Source organism: Lactuca virosa, chromosome 4 (genome assembly GCF_052849685.1).
Source record: "Lactuca virosa cultivar CGN04683 chromosome 4, Lactuca_virosa_CGN04683_v6, whole genome shotgun sequence".
NCBI classification, from domain to species: Eukaryota; Viridiplantae; Streptophyta; class Magnoliopsida; order Asterales; family Asteraceae; genus Lactuca; species Lactuca virosa.
In genome coordinates, this window is record NC_136429.1 from 129348221 (window position 1) to 129361606 (window position 13386).

A 13386-nucleotide genomic window follows, 5' to 3' on the forward strand; every position below is an offset into this window, starting at 1 on the left:
TTTAATAATATGTATTAATCACTTTCTTAAAATAAGTAAAAATGATTGGCTCACAACATTCATACATCCATACAATAATTAGTTAGAATACAATAACCTAAGCATATATATATATATATATATATATATATATATATATATATATATATATTACTGAATTTTCTTTTGTTATTCATATATGATAGTTTCACTCATGACGATTCAGTTTTATACAACAGATAATTACAACGTTCTTCTGTAAAATCGATAAGTTTTTTACAAAAACATAACAGTTGGAAAAAATATTTACTAGATATGGGTAGTTTAAAACTTATTTATTAAGTAATTGTATTTGAAAAAAAAATAGTAATAAAACCAATTTTTCTATTCGTTACCTTCACGCGATCAATATTCATGCATTCTCTCACGTTTCCTTCCTCCGTGCGCTGCCATTATGAGAACCACCAGCGATAACGAGTCTCCCTGACCTCATCATAATTGTCTACAAACCCCTTTTCCATTGTCGAAAGTTCTTATAATTGCGTTGTTCATGAGGAGGTCGTAGGTAAGTAATTTTTTGTGGCTTCTTTGTTAAGTTGTCTTTTGTCAATGAGTTTTGGTACGAAAGATTGTGCATTGGTTTTTTTAGTCAACAATTGTTAGTATATAAATTAATTTGATAATGATTCATTGTTACAGATGCAAGTGTCACTTTCAAGTTTCAATTCCATTATATGTTTGTATATTAATTTAATCTTGTGCTAACATACACTGATTCTTTTGTATATGTTTACAGGTTTTATAACCAATACAAAACATCATGGAGTGTTTTCTTTTGTATATGTTTATAGATTTTATAACCAATACAATATGTTTTGTATTAATGTGTTATATTATATAAATTTTGTTTATGTTTTGTTGTTTATAGATTGTCATCAATATGCCATCAAAATTTGTTACATTGTTGTGTTATCATGATGGTAAAAATTGTGATGGGGAAGAAGATATAACCTACAACAAACGACCAAGTAAAGCTATCAAGGTTATGGAACACAATTCAATGACCAGATCAACCAAATTCATATCGCGACATCGATTGATAGACAACAATGGAATGAATAGTAGGTTTGCCACAGACAATGAAAAAGATGAAAGTGGAGATGAATGTGAAATTGACAATGGAAGAAATGCAAGCGTGGAAGGAGATGATTTCGAGATGGCTAATGTTGACAATTGGATGGTATCACACTCTGAAAATAAAAATGATTTAACTCAAGAGTTGGGAGAAAATCCTTTTAAAAATAAGGATGGACTTATCAGAGCTATCAAACTTTATACGATTAAGAAGCATCGACAATATGAAGTGGTTGAAACATGCCCAACAATTTGGAAGGTAAGATGTAAGTTATGTACACAAACAGGTTGTAAGTGGCAACTGCATGCATGTAAACGTCAATGCAGTGGTTATTTTGAAATAACACAATACATTAGTCCACATACTTGTTACCAATATAGAATTACTCAAGACCATCCAAATTTAGATGCAAACTTGATTGCTCAAGAAACTTTTCTTGAACACCTTATAAAGAAACAATCATCTATTAGTGTTCCTACCGTAAGAGTTAAAATAGTTGATAAGTTAGGATATACTCCCCCGTATAGGAAGGTCTGGGTGGGAAAGCGATCATAATCAAAAAACATGTCCCTCTAAACTTAGAAAACAGTGTGCTGATATGTAATTGTGGTTGATCGAGTAGGATTTATTAGAGTTTTTTTTAGTGGTGTTTGATTATATAAGATTTATGCAAGTTATACTTGTATCTATGACCTTTGATGGCTGTTTTTAGTTTTGTTACTTTTTTGTGTATGCTTTTATTCATAAAAGTTAGGAAAAAAAAGAAATTAGATGTTTTTGTCAAGAATTAAACAACCGTTAATATAGAATGATTAAGAAAAAATAACATCTGCAATATTTATGACTTGATAATTTAGCTTAAATTGCTTTGAACAACTTTAAGTGATTTTATTAATCACTTGAGCAAACATTCTCTATTAAGAACTATTTAAACAAAAAAAATAATAAATAAACTCTGATATAATAAAAAAATATGATCATTTCTTTTAATTTTAATTTTACAATATAAATTCATACTATAAAAGTTATGGTGGATAGATATTATCTATATATGATTTTTTATTGTAAAAATAGTTTAAATTGTAAGTAAAAGTAATGAAATATAAAAAGTCACGTGAGATTTATGTATATTCCATTTAATTAAAATTAGTAAGTACTGATAAATACCAAAATACCATGTTTTGGTAATTATGTTTGGAACTACCACACATTTGTAAATATTTTAAAAAAGTATTATGCCTTAGTACAAAACTCTAAAATGGATTTTTGTTTATCCTTTTTGTTCGTACTAATTATCATAATGCTATTTTAAGACATAACTTTAAATTAATATATTTTCATAACGACAGGAGTGAGGGACCTTATCCGTGTCTTTGTTTATACGTATTTAATGTACATCATATACAGGGTATTACTGTTATTACTATTTTTGAAACTACACCGATAAATGAACGAACCCTAGAAATTCTGTCACCTTCAAACTTCTCTCAAACACACACATTGATCTTCGATCTCAAATTTATTCTTGACTATCATATGATATAAAGTGTCGGAAACTTCTCAAATTAGTGCATGTAAGTTTCATAACCCAATTTAATCTGATTGATTTGAAATGATTTCGCATCGAGATAGTGTTAATTGTCATTTTGGAGTTTGTATGATCTAAGATCTTGTTGATTTAGCTCGTTTTCTGTAGTCGAGATGGTGGTCATTTATTTGAATTTGATCTAATCAGTTACGTGTCTGTTTCATCAAAAACTTATTGCATTGTAAAATGTCGATTGCATGTAATTGTTTTCCTAACAATGTGAATTCATTTGTTTAAATGTAAAACGGGGTTTGCTTTTTCTTGGCAGATAATAATCGGAATTTACCCTTTTGGGAGGTTTCCAAGAAGTTTTTGTTTTTAGGTTGGAATCAATAGGGATAGAAAAAGATAAAGATGCAATCGAGATCATATACTAATCTTCTAGAATTGGCTTCTGGGAATTTCCCTGTAATGGGGCGAGAGAGGGACAAGCGAAAGATGCCAAGGATAATGACTCTTCCTGGAAGTATCAACGAATTTGACGATGAGCCAGCAAGTAGTGTTGCATCTGATAACGCTTCTTCACTTTCTGTGGATAGAATCATTATAGTTGCAAATCAATTGCCTCTGAAAGCCAAAAGAAGACCTGATAATAAAAGTTGGAGTTTTACTTGGGATGACGACTCTCTCCTTTTGCGACTCAAAGATGGTTTTCCTGATGACATGGACGTTCTATATGTTGGCTCCTTAAATGTCGATGTTGATGGCATTGAACAAGATGATGTTGCTCAACTCTTGTTGGAAAGATTCAGTTGTGTCCCAACTTTTCTTCCACCTAGCCTCATCGAAAAGTTCTATACTGGTTTTTGCAAGAAACAGTTATGGCCTCTCTTTCACTACATGTTACCAATTTCAGCTGATCATGGAGGTAGATTTGATCGATCTATGTGGGAAGCCTACGTCTCTGCAAACAAATTGTTTTCCCAGAAAGTAATCGAAGTCATAAATCCCGAAGATGATTTTGTTTGGATCCATGATTATCATCTAATGGTGTTGCCTACTTTCTTGAGAAGACGATTTAATCGTTTAAGAATGGGATTCTTCATCCATAGCCCATTCCCTTCTTCCGAAATTTACAGAACACTTCCTGTTAGAGAAGAAATTCTAAAAGCTTTACTCAATTCTGACCTAATCGGATTCCACACCTTCGATTACGCCCGTCATTTCCTTTCCTGTTGTAGCCGAATGTTCGGATTGGAATACCAATCCAAAAGAGGGTATATAGGATTAGATTACTACGGACGAACAGTCGGAATCAAGATAATGCCAGTTGGAATCCACATGGGACAGATAGAATTCGTGATGAAACTTGCTGATAAAGAATCAAGAACCAAGGAACTCAAGCAACAATTTGAAGGAAAAACCGTGTTGCTTGGAGTTGATGACATGGACATCTTCAAAGGCATCAATCTGAAGCTTTTAGCAATGGAACAAATGCTAAAACTACATCCATCTTGGCAAGGAACAGTTGTTCTTGTCCAAATTGCAAATCCAGCTAGAGGTAAAGGTGGTATAGATTTGGAAGAAATTCAAGCTGAAATTCAAGAAAGCTGTAAACGTATAAATGAAGAATTCGGTAAACCTGGGTATCAACCAATTATTTATATAGACAAACCAATGTCAGTTAATGAAAGGGTTGCTTATTACAGCATAGCTGAATGTGTTGTGGTGACAGCTGTAAGAGACGGAATGAATTTAACTCCATATGAATACATCGTATGCCGAGAGGGAATTCCCAATTCCGATTCCGATTCCGGTCCCAAGAAAAGCATGTTAGTGGTATCGGAATTTGTCGGGTGTTCTCCTTCTTTAAGTGGTGCAATTCGTATCAATCCATGGAATGTTGAAGCAACTGCTGAAGCAATGAATGAAGCTATATCAATGGGAGAACCTGAGAAACAAATGAGACATGAGAAGCATTATCGTTATGTGAGTACACATGATGTGGCTTATTGGTCTAGAAGCTTCTTGCAAGATATGGAAAGAAGTTGTGCAGATCATTTTAGGAAAAGATGTTGGGGAATCGGTTTAGGGTTTGGGTTTAGAGTTGTGAGTCTTGATCCGAATTTCCGGAAGCTTTCGATTGATGATATTGTATCAGATTACTTAAAGGCTAAACGCAGGGCAATTTTGTTGGATTATGATGGAACTGTAATGCCTCAAAATTCCATCATTAAGACACCAAGTAGAGAAGTTATTTCACTTCTGAATAGACTTTCTGGTGATCTGAATAATACGGTTTTTATTGTTAGTGGAAGAGGTAGGGAGAGTTTAAGTAGGGCTTTTTCTCCATGTAGGAAGCTTGGAATTGCAGCTGAACATGGCTACTTCATAAGGTTAGTATTATCTCTTGTGTATTTTAATTTTTATCTGTAGCTTTTTTCTGTGAAAAGGACGTAAATACCCCTGCGGTTTGGTTTTTTTTCAGGTGGTGTCAAGATGTGGAGTGGGAGACGTGTGGTCAGAGTAGTGATTTTGGATGGATGGATATGGCTAAACCTGTGATGAAACTATATACGGAATCAACTGATGGATCTTCTATAGAAACTAAAGAAAGTGCTTTAGTTTGGCAATATAGAGATGCAGATCCAGGGTTTGGATTTGCTCAAGCAAAAGAGATGCTTGATCATCTTGAAAGTGTCTTAGCAAATGAACCCGTTGCTGTTAAAAGTGGTCAATATATTGTGGAAGTCAAACCTCAGGCATGTCCTTTGTCCTTATTCACTTTGTTATAATCTTGAAAGTGTATTGAATACTGATCTTTTTGTTTTTGTTGCAGGAAGCAAGTAAAGGTCTTGTTGCAGAAAAGATCTTCACATCAATGGCTGAAAATGGGAAACAAGCTGATTTTGTGCTTTGTGTGGGTGATGATCGATCTGATGAAGATATGTTTGAAATAATCGGGAATGCAATTTCAAGAAATATAATTTCTGTTAATACTGTGGTTTTTGCATGCACAGTTGGACAAAAACCAAGTAAAGCAAAATATTATCTTGATGACACCAACGAAGTTATTTTAATGCTTCAAAGTCTGGCTGAAGCTATTGACTCTCCCGCTTTATCTGAAGATGAAAATTACGGGTCCCATTATCCTTAAAATAATTTCATTTTTTAAAAGTAGTACTAATTATTATTATTCTTTTTTTGATCAAATAATTGCATATTCTGTGTCTATGCACATTCTTTTACATAGATGAGGTTGTAGGTTTAGTGTATTCTTTTCAAGAAGTAGTAGTTAGTGTACTTTACTTTCATTGATTTGTTTATTATAGCATTTTGCTTTCGTTTCCTCCTATTATTTGAATAAATTATAGCAATTTCATCAAAATATAAAGGAATTTTCACTGCTATGATTGATAGTTATTTCAACATTATATTGTCTTAATAAGAAAAAAAACTGAAAGTACAACGTTATTTGGGTTCAAAGAAAGAAAATTTTAAGTATAATTCTATAATTGTGTAGATTTTTCAAAGTACAATGGTATAATTGTAAATTCTACTATCTAGTCCTTTCACAAAAAAGTAAACCTACAAACTGGGCATCTACCATGGGTTCTCACCCAAGGCAAGATACACTGCTCATGAAACGTATGATTACACGGTGTCACCATCACCACTTGTTTTGCTTCTAAGTCTTCTAAGCATATGACACACCTTTTATCATCATCATCTTCTTCTTCATGTACTTCTTTTATGGTATTTCCACCATCCTTTTGTGAGTAAAACCTACCCAACCTTTGTATAATCTTCTTTGGAACAGGATTGTAAATCTCTTTCCTAAGCTTCTCTAAAGCTTTTGTTTGATTGTTTGAATCACGTGTTTGTGTTTGTGTTCGTGTTCGTGATCGATCCATTTGTCTTGACCTCAAATTCGTGTGGTTTGCCAAATTGTTTTGCAACACCACAAGATGCATTCGAGGTTGTGGGAAACTAAATTTTTTTGCATTCAACAATATGTATGTTAAATACGATTACAAAAACTATATTACTATGATAATCATATAACTTTTTAAGTAAAACAATCTAAATATAAATATGAATTCACTATATTTCCCTATCAAGAGTAAGAAAAGGGAAAAAAGTCATTAAAAGATGAATATGGGAGACTATAAGAAAGGGGATCACCTCATTATGGAGGAAGGTAAAGTGAAGATTCTATCGTCAAGTGACCATAGCCACGGATCAATACCAACTCTCTCATTCTGCAAAATGAAATATTTATGCATACATAATTCGGTTAATTTAAAAGTGACATGCTAAAATAATTTATACACAAATGTTTGGGATTTGCTAATAATAACCTAAAGGTGTCAAAATTTGAATCATGTTCACCCAAATAATATATTTCCACAAGAAAGAAAGAAAAAACGAGATACCAATTTCACTAAAATATTTCTATAAGGATACGTTAGAGAAGAATAGTAACCAGGATATGAGGAAAAAGACGCGATGGTGGAGATATAATGTCCAAAAATGAGTCCCTATCCTCGTTGTTGTACCATGCATATGCATCGTTGGCAAGTCGCAAAGACTGTTGAGTGTTGATGTTGTTGTGGTTGCTCATTATGTTCGAGACATGTAAATCTTATATTTTCCTATTAAAGGTTTATATAAGATGTGATTGAAGGAGTGTTACCTCTTCCAAGTATATATGCCTTCATTCTTTTGTGGTTGATTTGAACTTTGATTCTATGCCCTTCCCACTTAATTGAGAGATTCTTGCTTAATTATAATGTTGTGTTTGTTCTATAGAATCTATGTGACTCTATTAGCATCCATCGATATTTTTCTCTTAAGAATAATCACGTTGTGTTAAAAAAAAAAAAAAAAAAAAAAAGGTTAAATGCACATGCATGAAACAATATTCCATTTTTGTTTTAATCGATCAACGAAATGGTTTTTATATGAAATATGTGGTGGGGGTGTGGGGGGTAAAAAAGCCACATCGGTAATGGGTTACAAACGTGTTAAATTAGAAAAATATGAAATGTGCATTTAACCCTATAATAAAATTGCTATAAGTTTAAAACGGATACATATTTAAAATTGATTAAAATAGACTCTCCAACATTGTTTGATATATTAGTTCTGATTACAAACACTATCGTTAATACGATAATCGAAATGGATGTCACCAAAACTTAAGTGATAATCGAAATGGATGTCACCAAAACTTAAGTAAAGTGGTTTTTAAAAAATTTGATCTGTTTGACTTGTGTTTTAGACTAAATTATTATTTATTTGAAATTTTGAATCATATTCAATATTATATAATTTGAATTGATTGTTTGGTTTATCTACCTCTACCTCTAAATCTCTCTGAATCTTAAACTTATCACATGAAATTTTTTATAATTTATAATTTTTTTTCTTACTTTCTAAAAATTACATATATCTTTTTCTAGGATTTTATATTTAAATTTAAATCTTCTTTTAAGTCCCTTCAAATTAGCATTATTAATAGAAATTTTGAAATTCAAAATGTTTGGTAATTAATTACGTGAAATAATCAATTATAAATAATCTCCTATTCCACTTATTATGTTATTTTAATTTATCAACCGTATAGTACACGGGTTATAACCTAGTATCCTAATAAACAAAACATAAAAATGTCACATGTTTCTGTTAGCATGTCTCCATGACACGTGACATTTTCTATGATTTCTCAAATTTCCAGTTTTTATTGATAACATATTAACGTCGATTCAATTTTTTTATTTTAAATCATATCCTAATATCATTTTTGAAATATATGATATCTATCTTTTAAAAATCTCTAAGATTTTACTATATCTCAAAACCAGAGATAAATTTTTACCCTATTCTTCATTTAAATTTCATATCAAATACATGGTAAACCCTAGCTTTTTTTTTTGACAGTATGCTGCATTACTTTTGACAGTTATTAAATTTTTTTATCAATATAATAATTTTAACTATCGTTGTTTCTATGGGTTATAACCTAGTTTTTCATATTAGTAATAAACACATTATAATTCGGTTATTATTAATTTAATATACATTATTAATTCATAATAGTTATTAAATTATTTTAATTATTACTTTTAGATTTTATATAATAAAACATATCATATATTTACAAACAGATTACTCATATCCATTGAAAATTCATAAAAAAACAAATGAAGTTATAAAACTATAAAAAATATATAATAAATGAAATTAATACCAATAGGTGTCTAGCCTAAGACCATCTCTAAAGTCCAACTCACTTCCATTTTTTCTCTCAAAAATGGAGTAAAAAATAGGGTACATAGTGTTTCATTACCAACCCTATATTATTTTTTACCCCATTTTTACCCCCAAAAAGTATATATTTCATTTTTTAAACTTATATAAATTGTCAAACACACCCCTTCTATTAACTTGGTTTTAACAAATATATAATCTATATTTTTTCATTACAATAATATTAAATAAATAATATTATATTTATAACACTTAATTATAAGCTTTGTAAAATATGTTTTCGTATTTTAAAATTTCAATATGTATTTAAATTTTAATATGAATTTGATAAACAAAAACAAACTTTATATTTATATTTAATTAATATAATGTAATATATAACACAATATTATAAGTATTAAATATTATATTATATTATAATTAGTAGATAAAAAACCAAAAATATACAAATATATAAAAAGGGCTAAAATCGACAACTCAAAGTTCATCCCCATTTTGGGGGGAAATGAATAGTATAACACCAAATATGGTGTTATATTATTCATTTCCCCCAAAATTGGGGAATAAATGGGATAAGATTGGAGAGGAACGGAGGAAGAAATTGAGAAAATAATGAAAAATGGAAGTGAGTTGGAGATGCTCTAATGATATCAGGTGTTGTTCTTCCTCTTTTGAGGTCAAAGATTCAAGTCATGTTGAGGATGGAATTAGGTGTGGATCAGATTTGTTGTTCTAAAAAAAATTACACTCTTTACAGAATTACATGCATTCGTGATGTAGAAAACATACGACGCATTGAGTAATTTAGAAAAGATCAAGAACAAGTTGGTAGTATTTCAAATACTCAAACACGCACAAATCAGACTTTGTTTGGGCAATTTAAGAGAAAAAGAACACGAAGTTTGATATGATTGAAATAAAAACATAAAGGAATGAAATGGATACCAAAATGGAATAAACGATGTAATAAAATGAATTGTTACATTTTATTGTTAAGTTTGGTTAGTATAACGATGGAATGAGTCTTTCATACATGTTTCCTATTAATAAATAGAAAACTAAAATTAAATAAAATCGATAATTAAAAAAATATCATTTTGCAAAAATAAGTTTAATTAAATAAAAGATAAATTCCTAAATAAGTTGCATATAAACATATTTTCAATCTGATCAAAGTACATAGCATGTGTTTGCAAATAGTTAAAAGATAATTATCTATGATATAAAAAATTTTAAAAAATAATGATAATAATAATAATAAAACTTGGAAACCATGATATCCTAAAATATAATTATAATAAATAATGTTTTTATTTATTTTTTAAAAATTTTAAAAAAAAGTTATTTAATTAAAGTTTTGAAAATTTTAAAGGGATTAATATTTATCGAAGATTATGTCATTAAAAATAATTTATAATTATAACATATATCATTTCATTCCCTTAAAGGAAAAAAAAAATCATCATTCCATATGGAATGAAAAACACGAGAAAGAATTGCATTCCATTAAAGAAATGCTCTAAATTCTATTCCTACGTGTCCAATGTTTTAAAAACCGGTTTGAACCGGCCGGTTGGACAGGGAATCGGGGAGAGAGTGGTTCAACTATCACCGGTTTTATGTCGATTTCTGAACCAGATTGAACCGGCCGGTTTTTAGGAAAACCCGGTTGAACCGATTTAAACCGAATAAAAACACATGAAAAAGAATTATTTGCATAATAAACTTTGGTGATTTTTTTCAAATCTATTTAGTTTTCTCTAAATAAAAACATATGGTAAATATTATAATGTTTTTTTGATGTGTTTGTATTCATCTAAAACTATATTTTGTTTCGGTATTGTATTTATTTTCTTTTTGACGTATATGGATTGATATAAAACACTAAAATTTATGGTTATGTGTTGTTTTTATGTATTTAGATTGATCTACAACTTATTTTTATGTATATTTTTAATGTTTGAACTAGTAAACGTCAAATTCATGATTTATATATATATATGTATGTGTAGAAAAATAGGAAAAAATATGAAAATTATAGAAAGCGGTTGACCGAGCGGTCGAATCGGTTAAACCGGGAACCGGTCACCATTCCGGTTCAACTAAAAAACCGGTTTTTAAAACATTGTATGTGTAAACCAAATACAATTTTACTTTTTTTTTCATTAGCTGTAATGTTTTTATTTCATCCCCTTTTCGAAAAACTGCATATTAAAACACTACCTAAGAGCATGTTTGGCAAAACCAATTGGTAGCTGGAAATTGAAAGTCAGAAACTGGAAGCTAGGAAGCTATTGTTTTATTTGGGTGGGAGTGTTATAATTGTAAGCTTTTGAAAGGTTTAAAATGACATAAAACATACAAAACTAACAGCTCTTCGTCAAAAATACTCAAAACCTAATTTTTGAAGGAACACACACCTATAATGCAAGTATGGGCCCCACTCACCAAAACAAAGCAGCTAAAACATTTGGATACAATTCAGCAAAGAAATTTGATACAAGTTATTTTTCGATATTTTTTACAACTACAAAAGCAAGACAAAAAAAAAGGCAATGAAGTCCAAAACCGAATAAAAAACTATCCGGAATATCAAAGTTACCTTGCTTCAAAAATGGCCCAATCACGTGCTTACAAAAAACATGTCTCCAAGGGAAATTAAAAAATAAAAAATAAAATAAAAGGGGCAGAAGTTCACTTGCTCATAGTCGAAGACAAGTAGAAATTCCAGAATATGGAATTCATGGACATGAAAGCAACACGTGCTTGAAGAGGAATCGCCCTGCAACATATGCCAAATCAACCTTCAATTCACTAGTATTGCATTTTAACATCTCAAGGGTTTTAATAAATGAAATAGCAACCTACTTTCATTTATTTCTTTATATAGAATCTTACTTTTGTTTCTTCCTATTACAACATTCTATTTTCAAAAAACTACCCAATTTTAGCAACGATATAATTGGGTTAATTGACAATACAATGTTGTAAAAGAAAGAAGTGAACGTAGGCACATTCTAACAGATATGGTTTAAGAAATGTTGCAGACAGGGGAATTTGCATAAAAAACAAGAAACAAAGAGAGAAAGATACCAGAAATTAATCACGCTGACAGGAATCCAGAATCTGAATCCTGCAAATAAATCAGAGCAGAATTAAAATTTGCATTGAATGTAAAACTTTATTATGAGTAACCTGAACAAAAGAATGCTCATGTGTTGTTCCTGTTGACATAATGCAGAAAAAATGACTTAATGGAGAAAGTGGGAAAAGGAGGCTTTCCCCATTAAGTCAAAAAGAAAGAGGGGTTACCAAAAAGTAATGTTTTAAGAGCGTCTTTCTGATACTTATTTGGAAGCTCTGCAAGTTTCCCTAGCCACAGATTATTCCATGCAAACACAACAGCAATTACACATGGACCAAGGACAATTTGATTCAATACTACCTGTGCATATGAATAGGAAAATAAATATAAAATTTATCAATGAAAGTGAAAGGAGGTTGCTGTTTCTAGTAATAAGGGAACTTAATTTGTTTTTTTTTTTACCTTTATTACTACATTCTGTGCTGTTTGTTTTGGCATGCAACGATCAAGATACTGGTACCAGACATAAGAGCCAGGTCCATAAAGAAGGAACCCATAAGACGCCATTCTGAGAGCTCGAAGCCAATTATGGTCCATAAGACTCCATGTCAAATCCTAATAGATAGTAATTTCAAATCTTATAATCAAAATTGCTTTTCACTTTGTAAATGCACAAATCTCAGGAAGAAACGAAAATAGAATGTTGAGATAAACAAATGAATGGAAGTAAGTATGTTGTTATTGAACTAATGTATTGTAGCTATTACCCTCGGCTGTATTCAATATTTCATCCATAAAGTAGCTTGCATTTGGAATAAAAAGAGGATGAAATGTATGAATTAAAGGTGACTGACCTCATGAGAATCGGAAGGATGTTGATTTTGGAGAGCTTTATTTTTGACCCATCTCTCGCGAACCTGAGCAATAGTGTCACCGGTTAGGGCAAGAGCAGCGGCCGTCGCTGCTTGTTTCACAGGGAAACGACCACCGGCTTCTGGGGAAGCCGGAGATGATCCTGATGATTTGGGTGATTTCCTTCTTCCTTTGTCTCCATTTTGAGAATCAAAAGGGCGCATTCCCCAAATTCCATTATGGCCAAAGCCACCACCACCCAGTGACCCCATTATTCCGGGGTTCTAAGTTGGGACTTTGGAGAAGAAAAGGTTGTGACTTGCGAGTGGTCCAAACTCCAAATGATAAATCAACTATGCCCCACCTCATCTTTATATATATGGAGTAAATTACACTTTCATGCGGTTTAGGCCATCTCCAATGGATTAAACCCACGGAAAGTTGTATGGATTGCCAACTAGAAAAGAAACACATTCACTTTAATTCTTAAAAAATTAATAAATTTTCAGTTACAACTTCATTCCACCGTTCAAT

The 13386-nt window shown here is 31.0% G+C and overlaps 3 protein-coding genes across 3 annotated transcripts; 1 reads left to right on the plus strand and 2 right to left on the minus strand.

Moving 5' to 3' along the window:
* Positions 1-2563: 2563 nt before the first annotated feature.
* LOC145168470 (putative alpha,alpha-trehalose-phosphate synthase [UDP-forming] 7) lies at positions 2564-5804 on the plus strand. The gene is made up of 4 exons (XM_079087270.1): positions 2564-2688; positions 2971-5038; positions 5131-5408; positions 5486-5804. The coding sequence occupies exons 2-4, from the start codon at positions 3057-3059 to the stop codon at positions 5797-5799; spliced, it is 2574 nt and encodes an 857-aa protein (XP_078943396.1). The 5' UTR covers positions 2564-2688; positions 2971-3056; the 3' UTR covers positions 5800-5804.
* A 309-nt stretch (positions 5805-6113) lies between these two features.
* LOC145107376 (uncharacterized) lies at positions 6114-7306 on the minus strand. The gene is made up of 3 exons (XM_079044246.1): positions 7129-7306; positions 6828-6904; positions 6114-6632 (listed from the first exon to the last, which is right to left on the minus strand). Exons 1-3 carry the CDS (start codon positions 7264-7266, stop codon positions 6215-6217), a joined length of 633 nt encoding a protein of 210 aa, XP_078900372.1. The 5' UTR covers positions 7267-7306; the 3' UTR covers positions 6114-6214.
* Positions 7307-11370: 4064 nt separating this feature from the next.
* Positions 11371-13183, minus strand: LOC145107377 (Peroxisomal membrane 22 kDa (Mpv17/PMP22) family protein). The gene is made up of 5 exons (XM_079044247.1): positions 12855-13183; positions 12463-12615; positions 12228-12360; positions 12009-12048; positions 11371-11697 (listed from the first exon to the last, which is right to left on the minus strand). The coding sequence occupies exons 1-5, from the start codon at positions 13122-13124 to the stop codon at positions 11610-11612; spliced, it is 684 nt and encodes a 227-aa protein (XP_078900373.1). The 5' UTR covers positions 13125-13183; the 3' UTR covers positions 11371-11609.
* Between the last annotated feature and the right edge of the window lie 203 nt (positions 13184-13386).

Excerpts from the sequence above, each read along its gene's own strand:
- LOC145168470 (XM_079087270.1), top strand. The coding sequence starts at position 3,057 with ATGCAATCGAGATCATATACTAATCTTCTAGAATTGGCTTCTGGGAAT. Across the intron at positions 5,039-5,130 it reads GAACATGGCTACTTCATAAG|GTGGTGTCAAGATGTGGAGT; the intron begins GTTAGTATTATC and ends GTTTTTTTTCAG. Across the intron at positions 5,409-5,485 it reads GGAAGTCAAACCTCAGGCAT|CAAGTAAAGGTCTTGTTGCA; the intron begins GTCCTTTGTCCT and ends TGTTGCAGGAAG.
- LOC145107376 (XM_079044246.1), bottom strand. The coding sequence starts at position 7,266 with ATGAGCAACCACAACAACATCAACACTCAACAGTCTTTGCGACTTGCC. Across the intron at positions 6,905-7,128 it reads GTCTTTTTCCTCATATCCTG|AATGAGAGAGTTGGTATTGA; the intron begins GTTACTATTCTT and ends TTCATTTTGCAG. Across the intron at positions 6,633-6,827 it reads TTACCTTCCTCCATAATGAG|TTTCCCACAACCTCGAATGC; the intron begins GTGATCCCCTTT and ends AAAAAAATTTAG.
- LOC145107377 (XM_079044247.1), bottom strand. The coding sequence starts at position 13,124 with ATGGGGTCACTGGGTGGTGGTGGCTTTGGCCATAATGGAATTTGGGGA. Across the intron at positions 12,361-12,462 it reads CACAGAATGTAGTAATAAAG|GTAGTATTGAATCAAATTGT; the intron begins GTAAAAAAAAAA and ends TCATATGCACAG. Across the intron at positions 12,049-12,227 it reads TCTTAAAACATTACTTTTTG|GATTCAGATTCTGGATTCCT; the intron begins GTAACCCCTCTT and ends ATTTATTTGCAG.